Source organism: Phascolarctos cinereus, unplaced genomic scaffold, assembly GCF_003287225.1.
Source record: "Phascolarctos cinereus isolate Bilbo 61053 unplaced genomic scaffold, phaCin_HiC Scaffold_4;HRSCAF=312, whole genome shotgun sequence".
NCBI lineage: Eukaryota > Metazoa > Chordata > Mammalia > Diprotodontia > Phascolarctidae > Phascolarctos > Phascolarctos cinereus.
Genome location: NW_027555847.1, coordinates 105,071,838 through 105,085,832, shown reverse-complemented (window position 1 = coordinate 105,085,832; position 13,995 = coordinate 105,071,838). Strand labels below are relative to the sequence as shown.

Sequence of the window (13,995 nt, the reverse complement as noted above, 5' to 3'; positions counted from 1 at the left end):
CAAACATTATTTACTGTATATTGTAGACCAGAAGTGTTTGGAATGAAGCTTGCTATCTTGACATTAGCCCCGCACATTGTATGATTTGAACATTAAAAGCTACTTTTAAAATTGTAAATAACTTAAACTAAGATTTTCTGTTTCTTAAATACTGCTCTATTAAATTTATATGACAAATTTATATGTGTGTATGTATGTATACACCCATATGTGTGTTTATGGAGTGGGAAATTTCAATCAACTTTTTACATAGAATAGGCACAAATCACTGTTCGACTTTCTTATATGAAATGATGCTCATGTAGAATGATCATTAAATCTGGAGGCAGAGGATATCAATCTCTGAGGTGCAAGGACTGGGGGACCTACACTGAGATCTCAGCTGTATTACTTAGCAACTGTGTGAACATGGGCACATTGCCCTCCTTCTGAGGACTTAACGTTTCCTCTCCTGTAAAATGAAAGTTTTATATTTAATTATTTCTGAGGTCCCTTCTAGCTCTAGATCCCATTAACCTATGAAACATAAAGCATTTGGCTGAGTTGTTTTTATTTTTCCAGACTTAGTAATATGTCTTTTTGTTTGTAATAGATTTTTATTGATACCTTTGTTTTTAACATCACCTGAATTTCCTCTTAAATCCTCCCTTCCTGCTCCCAGAAAGCCATCACTTGAAACAAAGAATTTTTTTTTACATAAACAGGACAAAGAGGTAGAGGATAAAAGATACATTAATACCAATCAATCTGTTGGAAAAAAAAATCTGACATTATATACTATGGTCCACACTCATGGACCTTCCTTCCCCACCACATCTACAAAAGACTGGAGATGTGAGGGGAAAGTATCTTCTCGCCTCTCTTCTTTGGGGCCAAGACTATTGTTTATAACTTCTCAGAATTAATTTTTTATGATTTTGTGGTTGTTACTCTTTCCCTTTTTATCAGTAGTGTGAAACTCAAATAGAAATGGCAGCCGCTAAACCATAGGTAAGGATCCCTGAGGGGCTGTATATTGACTTAGAAAACCACATATTCACATTACCTATGTTCTATTTTAATTCATTTTACTAAATACTTCACAATTACACTTTAATCAGGTTCAGGCTACACTCAGGAGTTTTACCTGTTAAACACCTCTGATTTGCACTGTTGTAAGCCATTGTGCATATCGTTTTCCTGGTTCTACTTACTTCACTTTTCATCCCTTCATGTAAGTATTATGTAATAGTATAGTGCCAAAAACCATGGGGGGAGTTCATTTGCTACCAGGTCATGATATAACGAAGAATAAATAACATTTGTGATTCATTCTTAAGCATGCCCCTATGAAATATAAAATGAGACAATGTCCTTTGATATATAATAGGATCATCTTACTCCTTTAGCCTGTTAACCTGAGAATTAGACACCTCAGGGGATACTGTTCTGCCATTCCCTCATTATGACTAAGAACAAATCATTCATGTCAACCTTTCTAGTGTCATTTTTATCATCTGTAAATTGAGAATTAATAGTTCAACATCTGCCTGTATTTATACATCGGTACTTGAGAGATGATTACTGTGAGTGCTCACTGTTGAATGCAAACCCCTTATGACTTAGTAGGTGGCTTTGGAGATCTGCTGGAGGCTTAGCTCTGTGCTCTGCACATATCAGGCCTATAAACATGCTTATTCCTTTCCCCTTCCCAATAGAATTCATTCTCTAGTAGCCAACTGGGTGATAAGCTTCTCAAAGTCAGCGGGGTTGATGGTTGGATGATAGCTATAATCTAACCTCAGGACCACACTTATGGCCTTTCTAGGCCAATAGGACTTGACCAAGCTTGTATTCCTCTGGCATGGCCTTTGAGAATGCAGCACCATCTCTACCCCTCATTAAGGTATTACTGTTGTACTTTAGCTCACTTGTCTATAGAAAGGATATTTTAATGATAAAAACTTGGAGCTTCTCAGAAAAAAAAGATGTTTAATTTCAGTAAGCATACTTCTGCAGCAAAGAGTTAGTTATACAGGTTAATGGCAGGTTGAGGGGAAGGGAGGATGGGATAGATAATTTGCTGGGTAGTTCCCTATGATTCTATGAAGAATAATATGGAGAGGCTCCATGGTATAACAGATAAGTCATTGGACTTATCAGGATAGTAGTCAGGAGGGCCTGGGTTCAAATCTTCTCAGATACTTACTAGCTATTTGATTCTGGGCAAGTCCTTATCTATAATATTAATGGTTTGGTCTTATTGGCCTCCAAAATCCCTTCTGGCTCCCAATCAATGAACCTTCAAATTTAGTGAAAAAAACTGGTAGCTTATAATTAAAAGAAGGAAGAGGGGAGCAGCCAAAAATATGGATGAATACATTTTTAAATTTCTAGAGATGCCATTTTCTCATCTAGCCTCCTTTTCCAGTATTTTCTTGATGTTATCAGATGTTAACTAACTCTAAGTAGAATCACAGAATGGAAATGGGGCATTTCTACTCTGGTACTCATCAAATGTTTTATAAAACAAACAAGTCAACAGAAAAGGTCAGCTGTTAAATACTTGAGTCACAGGTAGAAGAGAGCATAACCTTATGAAGGAAATTTCTACTTTACAGGTAGAAAGAAGAAAAAAGAAAACTCCCTCTTGGCCTTGTTATTATATACTGTTTTTTTTTTCAATCCCATTTTAAAGGTCCATTGAAATGCTTCTACCTTAGCTACCTTGAATATAATCTTTTATATTTTCCCATTAAGTAAACTTTGAAAAGCTTGACCTTGTTTTGTCCCATACTGTAATCTGATATACCTATCATCATCAGGGGACATCTGGGATTCATCTTATCTTTTCCACTGGCTAGTTGATTAACCAGAAATTGTTTTGAATTGGATTCATATATGGCAGGACTCCATGGATTTTATGAATTATAGTGAGGGCAAATAAAAGGTCAGGTTTTGTTTTTGTGTTTTTTAAGAAGGAAGCTTTAACATGGGGATTAGGTACTTTAAAATTCTAGAGAAAGGAGTGCTGTTACTGTAATGGTCGAACTGGGGCACTTATAGGGACTTATTACTCCTTTAAATAAAGTAAATTTTCATGAAGAAAAAGGAAGTCCTTTCCTAACAGTATGACCCAGAGTTTAGGCTAAGACTGATTGTCCCACCAGCATCTCACAGATCTTTTCCTGTTATGTGTCCAGATGATTCTTTGATGGTTGTCCACTACTCTATGTCCACCCCTAGCTTTCTCACTTGAATGCATATCTAGAAAACTTAAAAGGACAGGGCTTGAAGAATCTTCTTTCCAGCCTTTGATATGCCATGCATCATCCTGCCAAATTATTTTTTTTTCTGGGGGAGAGGGGAGAAAGAGTCATTAGGAAAGGGGAAGAAGTGTAAGTGCCTGAATATTTTATTCTGCACACGGGCAATAAAATGAGTTCAGAATAGAAGTAAACCAGAGAATTTGAGTTGGAATGGAGCTCAGAGTCCCTCCCACATCTGACCAAGAATCCTACCTAATATCTACCCAGACCAGTAGTCTTAACTAAAGACCTTCAGTGAGGGGGAACCTACTGCATCTTGAGGGAATCCATTTCAAAGGATGAGTAGAATTAATCATTTTAAATCCCCCATTATCCTTGTTTTGTGGGAATCAAGTTACTCTTTGCAACAACCTTCAGTTAGTATATTGAAATGATCATTACTTATCCATATTACTTACTATATGCTCTCAGCATACCTGGCATTGACAGCAGAAATTTCATCTTCTGTTTGCTCTGTATAATACCATATCCCATATTCTTTATTGGAAAAACAACATCTCATGGACAGAGCAAATATCTAGGAGACACATATATTGTAAACTGAGATGTGAAAGACACTGCCTAGGAAGTTATATACCAAGGCTTTTCCAAAGCTGCTTGTGAGACAAGTGTAACATTCTTTAAGTTCTATGTCTGACCCTTTCTCTTCCTTCTCTTCCGCCTACCCTCCCTTCCTCCTTCCTTTCTTTTTATTTCCTTCTTTCTTTCCTCTTTCTTTTAAAACAGGAACAGGAAGTGTGGATGGAACTACCATGGCTTTGCTTGAGTTTCCAGTTTGCAGCTGGGTGAATTAACCCAGCTGCATTTTGGGTTCTCTGCGTTTCAGATGTTTTGGGTCCAACAAAAGCTCCTTTTGCCAAGTCCTTCTTCCCTTAATTTTTAAACATGTGTATTTCAAGGGAAATTTGATTCATATGTTTCTGATTCATTTACACTTAAATCATCAAAATGTTATTTTGTAAGAGCTATTTGATGTCCAAGAAGCTTTCTGAACCTGTTTTATAAGCCTTCTTAAGTCTTTTTTTCTTAAAACAGGAAGTTGCATTTTGCCAAGTACAAATAAACTCAAACATTGCAAAGGTTCGAGTTCAGTTTTAAACTCTGAACTCCAGGTTTTAAGTGCATTCTCAACTTAGCAAAACATATTTTCCCACCCTTGTAAAAACATGGACAGAAGGAAAGACGGTGCTATTGCAAAGGAGAAAAGGTCTTCTCAGGAACTGTGACCCTCAAAGTTCATAAAACATGCAACAAGGCATTTTGCAAAACCACATGTGAGGTGCAAATGTGCATCTCCTTGCATTCTGATCCTTTCTTAGACCTTCAGGCTGTTTTCACTGCTTTTGTCACAAAAGTGAAAGTCTAAATGTATTAACATTTCAACTCTGTCATCTTTAGTATCCTGTAAAGTTGTTACATTTGAGCCATATTTATTTAATTTGTTTTCAGATTTAAAAGAGTCAACAAATTCTGTGGAAAGGTTTAAATTTACTTAAATAGATAAGGGTTTCAGCTCTGTGAATGCTGCTTGGGGGAGGGGAAGGATTTCTGCACACACACACACACACACACACATGTGTGTGTGTTTTAATAAAGCTACAAAGCAGAGTGACTGAAGCAAACAGAAGGATCTGATTTGGCACTCTGAGTTGCATTATGAGTCCAGTGATTAAACCTGACTCTGCTCTCATAGGCAGAAGAATTCAGAAAATGATCTCTACTGGATACTATGTGGTCTCTTAGTTTTTTATCCTTACTTCTTGGATGAAAAGCAAAATAAACTGCTTGCATCACCTTTTAATTGGTTCATTGCCATTTCCAGATAATTGAGGCAAAAGTATTGAGTGGGTTAGAGTCTGCTTGATCCAAATAATTGCATGAATTCTCTACTTTACCTTATATATTTAGACATGACCTCACCATCGCTGTTGTATGGATAAGTAATAAAATGCCTTGTGAAACTGTAGGATGAAAAGTGGCTTATAAATGCCAGACATTGATCTCGATATCATTATTAGCAATATCATAATTATAAAAACCACTGTCCTGTATTATTAGGGATCATGTAAGAACCAAGTATTCCAAATATTTCATTTGAACATTTCAGAGCCATATGCAAAATCATTCAAGCCTCACCACACAATTTGTTTCCCAACCACCAATAATCTTCACGTGATATTCTTTCTCTTCAGTACCTGTGCTTCAGTACTCTGGGTGCAGATGTAATACTTCAGGCATCCATGACTGACTTCATTGGCATAGGTCCTCTTTCAGTTGGCCCACATCAAAACACCACTTTGTCATAATAGATGAATTTAATTATTTGCTATGCCTGAAAAAATTCATCATGTGGTGATGAGTCTCTCTGAACTTAGCTGGCCTGATCCTCAGGTGATAGACAGACAAATATGAATTCCATCCTTTCCAGCTTGATAGGTTCTGTCATAGCTTGTCCTTCATTGACATGGCCATCAGTTTTAGATTTATACCTCATTGAGGCACTGGAGGAGAATTTTAGTGGAAAGCACATAGAAATACCAAATGCAAAAGATCTTTGAAATTATAAGCTTGTCTAACCTAAAAAGGATATCAGCTATGTGATAAATGGTAAAGTTTTAGGTAAAATATTTTTAAAAGGCATGAAATTTCTTTAAAATAAACAGTATTAATATTTTAGTATTAAAATTAGTATTAAAATTTTATTAATATTTACTTTGAATACAAAGTAAATTTCATGAAAAAGAAAACTGTCATATACTAGAGCTCTCAGAATGACAGTGTATAATCATAGATTTAGAGCAGAGTAAAACTTCTAAGGCCATCTAGTTCAATCCATTCTTTTTTTTCTTGCTTCTCCCCCACCTTTGACATCACTGTCTCTCTATAGTGACTCCTTTTACCCTCTCCCCTAATAGAAGTTTACCATGAAATAAAGAAGGAGAGAGCTAAACAATGCAAACCAACACATTGGCTTTGTCTGATGATTTATGGCTCAATCTATACCTAATAGTAAACTAACTCTGTGCTTAATAGAAAGAAGCATGCTTCAACATTAGTCATCAGAATTGCTTTGCTGTTGAGATGCTGAACTCCTCTCCTTTTCCTCCCAGCACCACCCCCCATACTTATAGCCCCTAAATTTATGCTCCTGTGATTTCTATGATTTCCTAATCTTTTGTCAATTAAATGCGGTGCGCAAATTTCAGATTTCCCTGAATGTCACCTGAGGGTCAGGCACATCCTTGTCTGCTCTAATCAGTGCTGCAAAGGAAGGCTAAAGTAAGACAAAATATCTTTTTCCAATCTTTCTTCTCTGATTGCCCAAATATAGGACCTCTAATGCCCCTTTAAAAAAATTACTCTGAACTAAAACACCAAAAAAGAACATTTCCATACACAAAGTAGAACACAAAAGTAGGATTCCATTTTTAAAAATTTTTTATTCTCAATTCCAAATTCTCTCCCTCCCTCCACCCCCTCCTTTACCCATTGAGAAGGCAAGAAATATGATACCCATTATACATATGAAGCCATGCAAAACATTTACATATTAGTCACATTGCTTTAAAAAAAAAGGCACAAAAAATACAGAAATAAAAATATGATTCATTCTGCATTCAGAGTCCTCTGGAGGTAGAGAGCATTTATCACCCTGAGTCTTTTGGAGCTGTCATGAATCATTGAATCAGAGTAGCTAAGTCTTTCACAATTGAGTATCTTTGCAATACTGCTCTTATTGTATACAATGATCTTCTAGTTCTGCTCACTTCACTCTGCATCAATTCACATAAATCTTCTGAGGTTTTTCTGAAACCATCTTCTCTGTCATTTCTTACAACACAATAGTATTCCATTACAATTACATACCACAATTCATTGATCCATTTCCCCAATTCATAGGCATCCATGCAGTTTCCAATTCTTTGCCACACAAAAAGAGTTGCTACAAATATTTTTGCATTTAAGAATCATTTTTCTTTTATCTCTTTACGGTATAGACTTAATAGCAGTATTGCTGCTTAAAGGGTATATGCAGTTTTTTAGCCTTTTGGGCATGGTTCCAAATTGCTTTCCAGAATGGTTGGACCAGCTCATAGCTCCACTAACAATGCATTAGTGTCCCTATTTTTTTCCATATCCCCTCCAGAATTTGTCATTTTCCTTTTCTGTCACCTTACCCAATATGGTGGTTTTGAGTTCAGTATCTAAGAGTTGTTTAAATTTGCATTTATCTAATTATTAATAACTAGAGCATTTTTATATGAACTACTTTTAGCTTTGATTTCTTCTTCTGAAAACTACCTGTCCATATTGACAACATATCAATTGGGGAATAGCTCTTATTTTATATATTTGGCTCAAGTCCTTATATATTTGAGAAATGAGACCTTTATCAGAGAAATTTGATGTAATTTCCCCTCCCCCCAGTTTCTTTCTTTCCCTTTAATTTTGGCTGCATTGATTTTGTTTGTGCAAAACTTTTTTTAATTTAATGGAATCAAAATTATCCATTTTACCTCCCATGATCCTCTCTTTCTCTTTTTGATCATAAACTCTTGCCTTAGCCATAGATTTGATAGGTATTTTTCCCATGTTTTAATTTGCTTATAATATCACCCTTTATGTCTAAATCATGTACTTACTCATTTTAAGCTTGTTTTTATATACAGTGTAATATGCTGATTTATGCCTACTTACTGTCAAACTGTTTTCCACTTTTCCCAACAGTTTTTGTCAAATAGTGAATTCTTACTTTAACAGCTCGGATCTTTGGTTTTATCAAGCAGTAGGTTGCTGTGATTATTTATATCTATATATTATGTACCTAATCTATTCCATTGACTAACCAGTCTATTTTTTTTTTCCAGGACCAGATTGTATTGATGATTATTGCTTTGTAGTATAGTTTGAGATCTGGTACTGCTAGGCTGCCTTCTTTTACTTTTTTTTCATTGATTCACTTGATATTTTTGATCTTTTATTCCTCCTGATGAATTTTGTTATTATTTTTCTAACTCTGTAAAGTTATTCTTTGGTATTTTGATTGGTATGGCACTAAATAAGTAAATTTATTTTAGCTAGCAGTGTCATTTTTATTATTGGCTTGACCTACCCATAAGCAATTAATATTTCTCTAATTGTTTAGATCTCTCTATTTGTAAAAAAAAAAAAGATTTTAAATGAAAAAAATAAACCTCAATTCATACTGCTTACATTTTAAAAAATATACAATAAATTCTACATGGTACTTTCAAAATCATCCTGTTTCTCTGTGCTTTCCTTCCTTCCCTATGGTTTAACGTGCATTTTAAAAACATTACAATGACCCTTTTTCTCGGGGGAGGGGGGTGAGTAATCACTGTTGCTAAGCCAGACCAAATTAAAAATTAAGCAAATTAAAAACCAAGAGGAAGAAAAAGAGGGAGGAAGGAAGAGAAGGAGGTAAAATGAGTAGGAGGGAAGGAAAGAAGAAAGGAAGGCCTTATAACAAATAAGCATAGTCAAAACAAATCCATGTCATGGCTATGTCAAGAAATATGTATCTCTGCACCTTGGGTCCATCACTTCTCTAAGAAGAGGTTGGTAATATGCTTCATCATAGATCCTTTGGAGACATGCTTGGTCATTTCATTGTTCAGAGTTCATGAGTCTTTCAAAGTTGTTTTTCTGTATGATGTTTCTGTTTGTATGTAAATTTTTTTCTGATTCTGCATACTTCCCTCTATCAATTCACACTATCCAGGATTCTCTGAAGTAGTATGTTCTGTCATTTCTTATGATGAAATAATTTCCTTCATATACCACCATATTAGGCCCCTCCTCAACTATCTAAGAGACATCTAAAGCAACCACTTAGGATCTAGTACTTGTCTTTTTTTTCCTTCCTCTGATTTTCCCCTTCAGCATCAGGAACTTTGTTTTCCTTGTAAACTATTCTTTCCTCAGTATTATTCTCCCTCAACCTATCCCTACTTATTTCCACAGTGAGTTTGATTTACTTCTACAACCAACTGTGTGTGTGTGTGTATGTGTGTGTGTGTGTGTATGTGTGTGTTTAACCTTCCTTTGCCCATTTCAGGTAAGAAGGTTCCTCCATGTTTTATTTCCTCACCCCTAATTCCATGCTTCTATACTCTTCACACATACCCCATTTATAGGAAATGACAAATTATAACTCCCTTTTTACTCTTTTCTACATTGGCATATTGAACCAACCTACCACAAATTCTTCTGTTTTCATTTAACTTCTTCAATACCCTTTGAATACATTAAGGTTATAAAGAGAAATTTTTTTTCTCCCTCTATTAGAATATTAGCCTATATCATCCTCCTCCTTCCAGTTGCTCAAATAAACGTCTTTCTGGATTTCTCTGGACTCTTGTATCCTAGTCGTGCTGAACTCTGATCTTTTCATCAGGAAAGCTTAAAAGTCCTTTGTTCCATTAAAAGTTCATTCCTCTCCAAATCCCCACCTTCTAGAATTATATTCTGATTTGTAGTGTGTTATTCTTGGTTTTAAGCTTTTTGTTAAAAGTGTGTTCCTAGATCTTGTCTTATTTGTAGTAGGGGCTTCAAACTCCTATGTAATCTTGATTGTGCTTCCTTGGTACTTGAACTGCTTCTGGATATTGCAGTATATTTTCTTTGATGTAGAATCACCAGATTTTGATTGTGACTTTCTTGGGATTTTTCTTTTGTGGTCCCTTTTAGGAAGTGATTGGTATATACTTTCTATTTTTACTTTGCCTTCTGGTTCTAACAGATCAGCCCAGTTTTCATTTATTTCTTAGATATAATATCTAAGCTTTTTTTAGTTACAGTTTTCAAGGAGTTATTCTTAAATAAATAAATATATTCTCCTTTATCTGTTTTCCACATTCTTTTTTCAGTTTTTTGGTTTTGTTCTAAAATGTCTTGCTATCTCATGGACTCATTGAGTTTTCTTCAGCCTATTTCTTGGGTAAGATTTACTAGCTAGTGAGCATCTGAGGCCAGATTTGAACTTAGATCTTCCTGACTCTAGGCCCACTGCTCTATACACTGTATCATCTGGCTAACAGATTTCCTCAATGGCTCAAAACTCCAACTAAATGGTATAGAAAAAATATAAGGTTCTCATGAGTAGGGATTATTATCACCAGCACAAATGTTCATTGATTGATTGGTTGATGGCCTGAATCCATTGGGTTCAGTAGTTGAGTGTTTTGACTCTGGGCAAACAGATTTCAGCATGATGTGAGGAAAAGATTCCTGACCAAGAGAGCTGTCCCCAACTGTTATGAGCTGCCTTGGGAAGTAGCTTGTGCCCCCTTACTAAAGATGGCTTGACACTTATCCAGGATGTGTGTAAAGGAGATTTCTATTGTATTTATTAATTCAAGTTAAATTAATTCCGAGGAGTCTTCTAATGCCAGTGTGTTGGGCGTATGTATTTTGAGGTTGATATAAAGCTAGCTAGGGTAGCTAGGTGGTGCAACTGATAGATTGCAGGACCTAGAGTCAGGAAGACTCATGTTCCTGAGTTCAAATCTGGCCTCAGATACTTACTAACTGTGTGACCCTGGGCAAGTCACTTAACCCTGTTTGCCTCAGTTTCCTCAATTGTAAAATGAGCTCGAGAAGGAAATGGCAAACCACTCCAGTATCTATGTCAAGAAAACCCCAAATAGGATCATGAAAAGTCACACATGACTAAAAACAACTGAACAACAACAAAAATTTGAACAATTGTTACTGAGTTGATAAACCAAATGGTTAATTGTATTCATCCAACATTTATTGAATACCTACTATGTGTTATGATCTGTGTTATGCTCTGGAGCTACAAAGATATAGATATAGAGATATAGATATAGATGATATAGATATAGATGATATAGATGTAGATGTAGATATAGATATAGATATAGATATAGATATAGATATAGATATAGATATAGATATAGATATAGATATAGATATAGATATAGATATAGATATAGATATAGATATAGATATAGATAGATATACACACATACATATATATTTAATAGCTATTTTTTTTTGGCTAGGCAGTGGGGTTAAGTGACTTGCCCAGGGTCACACAGCTAGTAAGCGTTATGCATCTGAGGCTGGATTTGAACTCAGGTCCTCCTGAATCCAGGGCCGGTGCTCTATCCACTGTGCCACCTAGCTGCCCCAGCATGCTTCTTTCCTTACAAGAACTTACATTGCACATGCATAAACACACATAATAGAAAAAGTTAATTTCCAGAATCCCTACTAGTCCTTTCCAAGAACCAAATCATCACGTCATCTCTCTCATGAGAATGGAAAAGTGCAATCTGTATTGACTATTGTTTTGTTCTATTTGTGCTTTCTAAAGGCCAAACAGCTGCAACATTTTTGTAAGAACAAGGATGACCCCAAATTTACGAGTTTGGAATGTACTCCTAACCCTCTGCTCTTCTCTTTGCCTCTCCAGGACTGCCCTCCAGAAGCAGGAGATTTTCGGGCCCAGCAATGCTCTGCTCACAATGATGTCAAGTATCATGGCCAATTTTACGAATGGCTGCCTGTGTCAAATGACCCTGACAACCCATGTTCCCTGAAGTGCCAGGCCAAAGGCACCAGCCTCGTTGTTGAATTAGCCCCTAAAGTTTTAGATGGCACACGATGCTACACAGAATCACTGGACATGTGTATTAGTGGTTTATGTCAGGTAAGGACTGGGTTTTTAGTTCATCATATCTACAATACTCTTGTCCCCACAGGTTTATGGAAACCCTAACATAGACCTTTCCAATTCACCTAGTCTTTCCCTTATCTAGGGTTTCCCACTTTGAGGATTCAATTACTTTTTGGCTGAGGAACTGAAAGGTAAAGTGTTATAGTAAGAGAAAGGACATTTTTACTACCTATAATTTCTTTCTCTAATTTTCATCTGATAACCAAAAAAATTGAATATTTTATGTAAATATATATTTTTAGTTCATTTTACTGTTGCCTTTGGGTTATTTTTCATTCATTCATCCTACCCAAGGTTGAATCCACCATTTTGTAACAAAGAAAAATAGCTAATGAAAATGAACTGACCACACATATAAAGTCTTTCCCATAACCAGAATCATCTACTTCTCTAGCAAGAGGAGAGCAACATATTTCTTCATCTGTTCTCTGAAACCAAGATCAGATACTGCACTGAATCTGACTTTGTCTGTCTTTTGGCATCATTTTCTTTCATATTAGAATCATAAAAATGTAGATTTTGAGCTAGAAGTGAACTGAGAGGTCAGCTATCCCAACCGCTTTATTTTATAGATGAAGAAACTCAGACCCAGAGAAATTAAGTGACTTGTCCCATATTATGGTAGATCCAGTCTAGTAGTAGATCCAAGATTTGGGTCCCAGTCTCCTGACTCCAAATCCAGTGTTCTTTCCACAGTACCATACTGCCTGATAATTTCCTGATGCTAGCATTTTCATTCTCCAACAATACATATATTTTCCGCTGTTTCTCTGAAATAATTTTATTTGTTATTTTGTTAAAATCCAACAATTGCAGCACAATATTTCATTCAAATAGCACAATATTTGATTGGCACCTATTTTGTTTCCAATTTGTTGCTATGGCAAAGGGTACAACTATGAATATTTTCATATACTTGACACCTTTCACTCTATTTTTGATGACAACAGGGTGTGTGTGTGTATCCAGTAATGAGTTAAAGGGTATAATCAGTTGTTACATTCAATTCCAAAGTATTTTCAAGAATGGTTAGACCAATGCACATCTTTCCTAACACTATATTATTATGCCTACCTTCTCTCAGCCCCTCCAAGATTTACTATTTCTTTGTTTTATCATCTTTTCCAATTTGATGAAAATCGAGTTATATTAATTTGTATTTTGCTTATTAGTAGTAATTTAGAACATTTATTTTGTGTGTGGTTTTTTTTCTTCTTTTAAAAACTATAGCTTTTGATCATTTATCTATTGGGCAGCATGTCTTAGTCTTACTTGTCTGTGTCCAATTCATTAAAAATCTTGAATTTTATAGACTTTTATATTTGGTGCAGAGATGTTTTCCTACATGGCAGCCACTCTTCTGAGTCTTTCTGCATTGATCTAATTTCTGCAAAAGCAATTTTTCTCAAAAACTGACTTAATTAGAATTGTGTATTTTATCTTGTGTAATCACTTAAATCTGTTGTATAAGAATTCCTCTACTGTCCATAGCTGTGAAAGGTGCCTCCTCTATCTTACAGTGAGTCAGTGGTACCCTCTGTGTAATACTTAGTAGGTTGTATGCTATGGAAATGAAGATTTAAATATTCCATCAAGAATTCTGTATAAGGTAAATATATTAAATATTTGCTACCATGTGACAGCAGTATGAAAGATAAATTTAATGTACTTAATACATTAAGCCACTTTGTAGTTTCTCATCAGTTTGTCTTAAAAAGAACAGGAAGAGGGGCAGCTAGGTAGTGCAGTGGATAAAGCTCTGGCCTTGGAGTCAGGAGGACCTGAGTTCAAATCCAGCTTCAGATACTTGACACAGTAGCTGTATGACCCTGGGCAAGTCCCTTAACCCCAACTCACCAAAAAGAAAAAAAAAGGAAATATTCTGAAACAAGAATGAAAGCTTTAGGAATGCAAACTTCAGTTTTCGAAGGTTTTGGAATATTCCCAAAAAGTAACCAA

At 35.6% G+C, this 13,995-nt stretch overlaps 1 protein-coding gene across 1 annotated transcript in view; it reads left to right on the top strand.

The window, feature by feature from the left end:
* The window catches only part of ADAMTSL1 (ADAMTS like 1), a 409,980-nt gene that overhangs the window by 93,551 nt on the left and 302,434 nt on the right, over positions 1 to 13,995 (top strand). Inside the window, 1 exon segment of the mRNA XM_078152482.1 lies at positions 11,773 to 12,009. Coding sequence (XP_078008608.1) covers positions 11,773 to 12,009 — 237 coding nt within the window.